Raw genomic sequence first — 10878 nt, forward strand, 5'->3', positions numbered from 1 at the left:
GATGAATACGGAAATTTTATGCGTGTGCAGGTGTGGAAAGAACATCATTCACCCGGCCCCTAATTGCCATCCCTAATTACGATTGACACATGGCCGATACATTTTGTTTCTGAACACAATTTGACTACAAGCACTTGGTGAGACCAAACTTTCGTTACAGAACAACGATAAAAGTTAAGAAAATTTATGTAAGATGTTACTCTTCTTTTGCCAAAAAATACCAAAAGCTATTTGCGCATTTGAGACTTTTGTTAGTTTAATTAATACTTTCTCTGTTTCGTTTTAAAATGCAACAAAGGGGTATTTTTTGTGAAATATAAAATATTTTTTTTGTTGTATTTAAAACCAAACAAAAAAGTAATCCTTTTTTAGAAGGGTAGTTTAATATTTTTGTTTTACATCGAATTTATTCCTTTTTGTTTTCTTCCGTCCAAAAATCACTTTTGGCAGCTTCTCCTACTATATTTAAACTATAACATAGGGCATTCGTTTTACCCTCGAAAATAAAAATAAAAATAAAGAAATATTGAAACATAGGGTAATAGTTCATATAGCTACGAAGATTTTCCTGCATTGCAACTCCAGAGCTTTTCACTTTTCAGTGGAGACCGTGTTACACAGCACCACTTCATCTCATCAAGGTTTATATCTGTCCTATATTTTAATTAGTTTCTTTATGTTCTTGTTGATTTCCTTATTTTGTATCAAAACATATTCTTAATTAGTTTGACATTGGCAACAATTGATTTCCATTGCAAAAATCAATATCCCTGTACTCCATGTTTCTAACTTAAATAAACTAAACACGAACTTCATGCTATTCATATAAGGAAAATTTGTCAAAAAAAAAACTTATAAAATTTTAATTTTGCGAAATTTTCTTTTTTAAATATTCTTTGCAAAAAAAAAAAAACTACAAACTTAATTTTTTTTTGCAAGATGAAACTTATTCCTAATTTTTAGTATGATTTTTCTCCTTATCTTTTAAAAAACATAATAATAGATGAAGTAATTTATTATACAAAATAATGCAAATATTATTTAATCGATGAATTTTGCTACATATGCATGTGATTATTTAATGTTTTGCTATATAGATATAATGTTGAATTTTTTCTTTACAAGAAGTTTCTTAACAACTTTGTCTACCTATTATTTGAAGTCATTAGATGTAAAAATAATATAATTTTGCTTTGTAGTTATATATGTTCGTATGATGTCGGGCGCATATAAAACTCCTAAGATATAAGATGATGAATAAGGAGGGAATTCCCATTGTGTCACCCAAAATGAAAAAATTGTAGTCTAGAAAGTAAATTGGACCAAGTCTTTTATAAAGTGGACCCATCAAATTGATAAGGCGAAAAAAGTAATCTTCTTCGTTTTTGATATTTCAATGGAACACGTACAAGAGAGGGGTGAATTGTACTTGGAACTTTTAGCAAAGTTTCTTGCAGAATTTTAAAATAATAAAAAGGAACAGTAATTAGAGAGACAAAAATGTAAAATTGAGGAAACTTCTTAAACCTTATCAAAGAAGGAAAAACCTCAAAAGGTATATTATTGCAATAACTCTATTACAATCACTCAAGTTCCTCACAACAGTCCCCTTTGACTACTGTAACTCTACTCTCTCTAAATCCCCTTTAATTACTGGAACTCTTCTCTCTCTTGCTTCTACTCTGAAGCCTATACACTGACTTAACTCTAAGTCTTACAAAAGTCACTCAACCCTTGAACCCCAAATTACAACTCAATTTGAGACACACACTAGCATATATATTGAATTTAGATATTAAGGAACTTAGGAACTCACTTGATAATGCAACAAACCTTTTTAGAAAACACTTAAGATTTAGCACTAGAATTACGTTTTCAATTGGTGGATTGCAATGAGGAATACTTCTCTTTGTATAGTGAAGTCTTCTCATGTCAGTTCCACTTATTCCTCCACTAAGTGTGAAGCGGTAACCCACGTAGAATTATTTTCCCACGTTCACACTTCTTGAGGAACAAGCAAAGTTATGGACAATCTACTAATAGTATGTGGTTTAAACAGTTGAGAGAAATAAGGAATTTATTTAGGAAATTCATTTTTATTTGTTCAGTAACAAAGAAAGGGATTTTTATTTAAAATAAAAACTATTTTATTTATTAACGATATTTCGTAAAAACTCTCAGTTAAATACTTTTTAAAACCACTTGTTGCATTAAATAAATTCCATGTAGTTCCCTAGTACTAAGCAACATAAATTACTTACATAATTCCTAAGAACAAACTCTTGAGCTTAGTCTTTATGTCTTCTCTTTAAATCTTCATCAACTCTGAAGATCCATACGTCCCATCTCAGGAACAACAGACAGTTCCTTGAGGAACTGTTGAACACGAATGCATCTAGCTAGGAACAACAGACAGTTCCTTGAGGAACTGTTGAACACGAGTGCATCTAGCTAGGAACAACAGACAATTTCTTGAGGAACTGTTGAGCAAGAATATGTCCAACAACTCAGGAACAACAGACAGTTCCTTGAGGAACTGTTGAACAAGAATGCGTCCAGCTCCGGAACAATCGACAATTCCTTGAGGAACTGTTGAACAAGAACTGTAATCATGAATCATCGCTTAGGAACTTCGTTCTTCTCTTGGAGTTCCATCTCAGGAACTTCACTTATTATCTTTATAAAGCACCATTATTAATCAATGAACCTTGTACACATAAAACTTATAAACCTTATTAGTTATTACGTACTTATAGTTTGTCATCATCAAAACCCATAATGGCTCAACAATTTTCAAACCTAGACAAGTTGTATCACGATGATTAGGGGCTAGCCAGGGTGAGTCGAGGAACAAGTTTGTCAGGAGGATTGAAGCTGTTGCAAATAAACTTGAGAAACATAGACAACCAAAGACCTGAAAATGACGGCATGAGTGGGGGCTGCGTAAAGAGAGCCTAAGTTCAGGTTATGTTTTAGAGTGTTTTAGGGCGCAAAATATTTTATATATTATCTCCATTTCTTTTTCTTTTTTATCTATTCGAGTCACGAAAGCAGTACAAAATACAAAGAAGGGAAGGGAGATTTGAACATGTGACCTATCATTCACTCTACCTCAATTTTAACTACTAGATCAAGACATCCTTGGTTTATTACCTCCATGTCTTAATACATAAAACAATTCTCTTATTTGAAATAATAGTCACAATAAGTGCGAGCAAGCTTTAAATGATACAAAATTTCACTCTTATTACAAACATGCTACCAAGAAGCAAGAGGGGATCACAATTTTTTTATTTCATAATTAGAATTTCTCTACTTTATTAAGGTCTCAACTTTCTCTCTCTACATACACTTCTTGGTAACTCCCCACTTTCTTTATGTTTCACTTAGGGTCTGTTCTCTTCGGCAAAAAACAGCTGAACTGAACTGAACTTATTGGAGCTGAACTGAACTGAACTGGATTGAATTGAATTAAATTAAATTGAATGTATTAAATATATAAATAATATTTTAAACAATAATAATATGAATATTAAATAATAATTATAATGATAAGTAATAATAATGAATAATAATAATAGTATTTTGGATATTTTTAAATGATAGTTATATATAATATTAGTAATAATAATTAATGATAATAATGATAATTAATAATAATTATTTTATATTATTTGTATTAATAGATTAATACTTGATGATGATATATAATAACAATAATATCTAAGAAGTACATTAATATTACTATTCTAATAATTAGATTTAATAATATAAAAATATTTAGTATAAAAATAATGATTGGGTTGGACCGCAAAAATTACATCATAAACCGTCTTGACGCGATTTGATTGGTTTATGGGCTAAAAAAATGTGGGTTTATTTGTGCTTTGACCTAAACCATGTTCCTCCTAATAATAATAGTAATAATAATGAGTAAAGTTATAATAAACAAAATAATAATAATACTTAATATTAATGATATATATTTAAATAATAATAATGATAATGATAATAATAATAATAATAATAATAATAATAGTAATTAGTAAAATAAATTATACCAACATAGTAATAATATTTAACAAAATGGTTATAAAAGAATGGAGCTGAACTGAACTGAACTGCTTGGAGCTGAACTGAACTGAAAATAAGCTGGGGAGAACATGCTCTATTGAGAAACGGAGTAAGTATGTGGCAATCTATAGAGCTATTAGAGCCTGATAACAACATTTTCTATATTCTCAATCAGGTACTTTATGTCTTATCATAGTTTTAACTCTGTTAAGGGCTATGATTAAATATCCCAATATCTATTTACCCTGCTTCGTTATTCGCACGTTTGCCTTACATTTTGCTCTTAAATCATAACAGTATATATGATAATTAATATTGTTGTTACTCTTCTTAGCTTGTTGTGATTATTTTCGTCCGGTTAAGTGACTAAAACTTTAGTGGAGCGAGACATGGATACATCGATACAGGTGCAGAGGGTTGCAGACAAGCAGGCCGATGGGATGGCAAAGGCGGACGCGAAAAGCGTCCGCAAACAGTTAAGAAACAGTACAGGGGAGAAAATTCCGACCAGTGCAACAGTAGGGATGAATAACGATACCAAAAATATTGCAATTCTTTATGACCAAAGTCATGAATGGTATGGAAGTGTGTTGAATTTTTATCCTTCTGGTATAAGCCCGGGAAATTCCGCGCAGTTTGTGAATACGGTGGATCCTACAAATGGTTCTAAGGCCGCGGTGGTGTACACTGGCAAGATCAATGAAACTACTGATTGTGCATGGCTTTTGGCTTGGTGCGCACCCATTGGTACGGAACTAGACCCTCCAAACTATCAGGTAACTAATTTAAGAGTACAATACACAAGAATTAAGATGACGTATAATTGGTATTGTGTGTATCACGTGTATAATAAATTTATCGTTAGATCACTTTAATTTACTTCAAGTTAAAATGGACCATTTCTAAGTCAAAAAGGATCATTTGTAAATTTCTTTTAATTTAGTGGGTTACTTTTCCATATATTGAAGAGATCCATTTAGACCAAAAAGTTAACTGTATATATATAACTTTTTACCTTAAGGGGAAGCTAATGCCTAACGATACTTTAAACACCTAAACTTTCACAAAGTTTAAGGGAAAAGGAACACATCTTTTAATGTTACGGCTAAGAAGCTCATATGGACGAAAGTTATAACACCATTAAATTTTCCATTTATTGAGGTTAAAATGAAATTAAATAAATTATTTAACTATATTTTTTCAACAATTATTGCCAGGATGGTTGTAATTGGATGGAGTTCGATGACCTCCTCAACCCTAGGTGTGTTTATCACTATAAAAGTTTCCTTCTTAAGAAGGAATACCTGATTTTGGGTTGAGGTTCTCTTACTCTTGAGTCTTATCCTAATGAAAGAAATCCCCAAATTATATATATAAAAAAAAAATATTGTCGGGGATTTTGCACTCACGTCCCAATATTTTTCAAATTATTATTTCAATACAATATCTGTACCAATACAGCTTTATTTTAGGGGATATACACGAATACAACTTAAATTTCAGTTCAAAAGTTGCTTAATATAAATTTAAGAGAACTAATAAACTAACTTAAACTTTTGCGGTGAATATATATAGCTGTACGTCTGTCTGACTAAAAGCTTCGGAGATAATAACGCATTCGGGAGAATATCACACCCTTGTATTTAGTTGATTAGACAGAAACATATTAAGGCAAACTTTGTTTTTCAGGTATATGTTGAAGTTGGCAAACAAGAGAACTACGAGAACATAGATTGGGCAGCGATTGAAGCGAAGCTGAGTAACTCTACCAACTATAGTAGCTCACAGGACACAGAGACTGGGTGCGTTGCTTCTGCTGACATTTTCACAGGCAGTAATAACACTGCATTAATTGCTGCACATTTCAACATATAGTGGTCATTAACAAGTAACAACTACGTTGTTGCCAATAATTAGAGCATATCTAGAAGTGGAACTATGACTACCTGATATGGTAATAAAGCAGCAACTATATATTCTTATGTACAATTTATTTCTGATACAAGATAAAATGATCCTAGTATCAAACATAGTACTTCTTATATAATGTTTTTTTTTGACTTCGTGGAAATTTGCATTTATAGAAAACAGAATAACAAACTATTGAAGAAAAAATCAAACTATAAATGGAAATTAAACGAACACTAATATGAGCTTGGCTAGTTCTTACAGAATCCGTCTTCCATGGACCCGGTTCACACTAAAAATAGTGTGGACCAGGCCCAGGCACGTAACCGGTTAAGAAGTACTCACTTATACACTATATCAAAAATAGATATATTATATCAAAAATAGATACACTATATCAAAAATAGATACACTATATGATACATAGGTACACTATATCATAACTACGTACACTATATCATAACTAGGTACACTATATCCTATAGAAACACTATATCATAACTAGGTACACTATATCCTATAGGAAAATATTTGCATATAAAAAATAGATACACTATATCAAAAATAGATATATTATATTATACATAGGTACACTATATCATTTTACTATACGCTATATCATTTTAACATATATTATATCATTTTAACCTATACTATATCATTTTAACATAGACTATATCATTTTAACATACATTATATCATATCAATATACACTATCCTAAACTCACGTGATATGGATCGAGTGTACACTAATTAGTGTGCACCGGGTTCATATTAGTTTTTTTTTCCTTACAACCCATTGAAAGTAAAACCGACATGACGAAGTTACAAACCATCTTTTACCTAACTAATCTCAAAGTTCTATATGCAGAGGATAATATGGAAATCACATAGGGAACTTCCCTTAGGCGCTTATTGGTGGAGTTGATCTTTGCGTCTTGCAAATAAAGAACTATTGATACATGATGGAAACTGTACATGTTAGACGTTCCACTTTGGGAATATAAAATTTCCTGTTTTAAAACGGTGATGACTTCCTATGTTGCTCAGACACGGATTGATTGTCTACTCGGATATAGGTGTCCAAGTGTCCGACTCGGCTAAAAAAGTCGAGTTTTTAAAATGTCGTGTCGGACACGACACGACAAAACACCCGATCTTTGAGGTAAATGAAGGTGTCGGAGTTAACAGAGGTGACTTCCAATGCGTAAGAGTTTCTTCACCATCTTCTCCGTTCATTGTTACTTTGCGTTCTTACCCTCTAAGCCTCCTGCCATGTCGACGACGCACAATTAATTAAGGAACTCCTTAATTATCATGAGCCGATAGAGCTAGTTTTGACTTTTGAGGCGAGAAGCAAGTCAGCTGTCATAAAAGGTTTTCTGTGAACAACCAGTTAACCGGTCACATGATAATATTTCTGAAAGTGAAAGATTAAGAGATCGAAAGTGCACAATAATTTAGGGAAAGCTTATCATAACTTCGTTAGTCTCTTTATTAAAGCAATTTTACCATTATAGATATTAGTTCTTTTTTAACTAATTATAAATACTCCTTTGGTCCCTCAATATCGTGCTTGTTTCTCATTTTTCACGGGAATTAAGGTAGGTGAAACGTGAAATGATAAACAACTGATGTTTTGGGGACAAACTGATTCTAAAAGAGTGATTGGAGAATATTAATGGGTGAAACAACTTTAAATGTATGAATAATTTATCATTGAGTTAAATAAACAGAGAAAAAACTAATTTCAAGTACCAAATAAATAATGGTGATACAGTTTCTTTAGGCAAATATGTGCATCAGAATAAAAAAAGAACAATATTTTGGACACCAAAAAAGAAATACAAACATTATATTATGGAATGAGGGAGTATCAACTATATACTAATAGCAATCAATGTTAATACTTGACAAATTCATTTGAAAGTTCTATATCTACAGTAAATCTATACAAATATATTAAGAGGCGTTCAAGAACAGTGGCACGTGACCCTTCTCAAGCTCCTAATGATACACATGTTTATAATCTCAATCAAAAATATTAACAATGTGTAGTTACTAGGATTTGAATACATGAGAGTTTAACCACTAATCCAATATAATTTCAATGCTTAATGTTTTAAAGTAAAACATAATAAATTCTCATAATTATATGTAATTATAAAAACATGTAAACAAGTTTTTTGATCTTTAACCCTTTTATTAAGTAATACAGTTTTTTCACTAATTATCCCTCTAATAACACTAACCCCTAAACCCCTTACACCTTACCCCTACCCTAAATCCTAACCCTAACCACCCGCAACCCCCTCCCTCACGCCCACAGCCCCCTGCACTCCCTTGCAATCCCCCGCAACACCCCTTTTGCCCTCTAACAGCAAACCCTATTATTAAATAGGTTTTGAACAAAATTCACCTTCCTTTCTCTCTCAGATTTCAATTCATTTTCTTTCATCCTCAAATCAACACAAGAAATTGCAGTCCTAGATCGTTTGGATACCGATGATATCGAAGTGTTGCGAGAGAGGGATCGGACTTCAACAGATTAAAAGAACGGGAGTGCAGGGGGGTGCTGAGGGAGCGCAGAGGGGGTGATGCGGTTAGAGGGCAAAGGGGCCCTCCAGAGGGAATGAGAGGGAGGCTGCAAGGGAGGGAAAAGGGGACTGCAGGGGTGGGGGAGGGGGTGGACTGCGGGGGTGGGGGTGCTCGTGGGGGAGGGTACTGGTGGTTGGGTGGGTAGGGTTAGGGTTTAGGTTGGGGTTTAGGTGTTAGTGGGTCAGGGGTTAATTGGTTAGGGTTTTGGCATTAGGATTAGAGGACTAATAAGGGTAGGAGGGGTTACTTAGGGTTAATGACTAATGGAAGTTGACACCGTTAGTTATTAAGAGCAATTCATGCATTTTATTGAAATAATAAGATTAACTGGTGCATTTTTGAAACAATAATGGTAACACATGAATTTTGAAATAGCACAGGGGTAGCTAGTGAAAAAACCGTAAGTAATAACATTTGCTTACCCAAATTCCAGTGAAATTGTTATTTTTATCCCCACTTTCTTAGAAGATTTTTTTGAACAACATATCATGCCATAACGTCAATTTTCCAATTTCTTATTAGACAGATTACGAAAAGCTGATAGAATCAGTTATGAAATTTATGAATAATATATTTGATATTTGTAGCTGACTCGGGACATCGCGCGGGATAAAATACAACTTCCTCCGTTTAGTTTTAAATTCAACAAAGGGTACTTTTTTCTGAAATATAAGATATTCATTTGTTGTATTTAAAAAGAAACGGTGGAAGTAATTATTTCTTAACAAGGGTAGTTGTTTTACAAACCATTGCAATAATTCCAGGTAATTAAGATATTTTTGCGTAAGTTTCACATATAGCATCACCTTATCCAACATTTTCTCCAATAAGTAGAAAATAGAATACATTCACAAACATTTTCCCGGGGTGCTAGAGAGAGGTTACGGGGGTGGGGGAGGGGGTGGACTGCGGGAGTGGGGATGCTCGTAGGGGAGGGCATGAGGTGAGCTATGGTGGTTGGGTAGTTAGGGTTAGGGTGTAGGATGGTGGTTAGGTGTTAGGGGGTCAGGGGTTGGGATTAGGATAGAGGGATTAATTAGGATTTATAAAGGACTTAATTAGGGTTAATGACTAACGAAAGTTGACATCGTTAGTCATTAAGGGCATTTCATGCATTTTATTGAAGTAATAAGGTTAGTTGATTCATCTTTGAAACAAGATAGGTACTCCATGAATTTTGAAATACCACAGGGGTACTTGGTGAAAACAACGTAAGTAATAACATTTGCTTAGCCAAATTACATTGAAATTATTATTTTTGTCCCTAGTTCCTTAGAAAATTTTTTTCAACAACTTATTATGCCATAACATACATTTTTCCAATTTCGTACTAGACTGAATATTACGAAAAGATGATAGAATCAATTGTAAAATTTATGAATAATATATTTGATAATTGTAACCGACCCGAGAGATCATACGAGGTAAAATACTAGTTATTTCCTAATAGGGGTAGTTGTTTTACAAATCATTGCAATAATTCCAAGTAATTAAGATAACTTTGAGCAAGTTTCACACATAGCATCACCCGATCCAACATTTTCTCGAATAAGTAGAAAACAGAATACATTCACCAACTTTTACTTATGCGCCTTGAAACATCTTTTATCCAGAATAAGTTCTCCATTACTGTAAGGCGTAAGCCGCCAATGACCAGAAAATTCCTCCAATCTATTGTTCTTTTTTTTTTTTTTAAGGGGATAAACTATTGTTCTTTTATTTTGTACTTATGCCGCTTCTAAATATTCTATAGTTTTTTCTTCAAAGTAATTGACTATCATATTCTATGATTGATATTCCCTTGGGGAAAGTGAAACAATGCACTACATTTCTTTTGATTATACAATTTTTTTCACCAGATACCTTTGAGGTTTCACGAAATACATCAGGTACCCTCATTGTTTGGGAAATGCACCAAATGCCTCTGAGGTTTGACGGAATTGCATCAAATGCCATTAATGATGAACGACGTTAGACTGCCGTTAGTGCTCATTTACACACTTGCCATAATGTTGTCTTTTTCCTCCCTCCTAATTATCTCTAATTAAATTCTAATTATCTCTAATTAAACCTAATTAGTTAAATCCCCAACCATCTCACTTGCGGACGACCCACCCTCCTCTTTGTCCAGCCACCCCCGCCCAACCTCCCACGACTCCCTCCCCTTCCCCACCGCTTGCACAACCACTTATAAACCCTGAAAACCACCCCACCCCTTCCCCTCCCCTGCAGCCCCCAGCAGGCCAGTACCCCTCCCCCACCCCGACCCGCGAGCCCCACCACCCCCACCCCCTTCGA

General features: G+C 33.6%; 1 protein-coding gene across 2 annotated transcripts; it reads left to right on the forward strand.

The window, feature by feature from the left end:
* Positions 1-480: 480 nt before the first annotated feature.
* On the forward strand, positions 481-6137 carry LOC104888432 (jasmonate-induced protein homolog). 2 transcript variants are annotated; one of them, XM_010673402.3, is made up of 3 exons: positions 481-641; positions 4409-4850; positions 5764-6137. In XM_010673402.3, exons 2-3 carry the CDS (start codon positions 4464-4466, stop codon positions 5947-5949), a joined length of 573 nt encoding a protein of 190 aa, XP_010671704.1. In that variant the 5' UTR covers positions 481-641; positions 4409-4463; the 3' UTR covers positions 5950-6137. The 2 variants fall into 2 exon arrangements, with proteins under 2 accessions (XP_010671704.1, XP_048496904.1); XM_048640947.2 differs by having other exon boundaries at positions 490-641; positions 4453-4850.
* Positions 6138-10878: the final 4741 nt, after the last annotated feature.

The sequence above is a fragment of the Beta vulgaris genome, chromosome 3 (genome assembly GCF_026745355.1).
Source record: "Beta vulgaris subsp. vulgaris cultivar EL10 chromosome 3, EL10.2, whole genome shotgun sequence".
Classification (NCBI taxonomy): domain Eukaryota; kingdom Viridiplantae; phylum Streptophyta; class Magnoliopsida; order Caryophyllales; family Amaranthaceae; genus Beta; species Beta vulgaris.

What these genes read in the sequence shown, in the direction of transcription:
- LOC104888432 (XM_010673402.3), top strand. Translation starts at nt 4,464, where the DNA reads ATGGATACATCGATACAGGTGCAGAGGGTTGCAGACAAGCAGGCCGAT. An exon ending in TAGACCCTCCAAACTATCAG is followed by an intron (nt 4,851 to 5,763) that starts GTAACTAATTTA and finishes TTTGTTTTTCAG; the next exon opens with GTATATGTTGAAGTTGGCAA.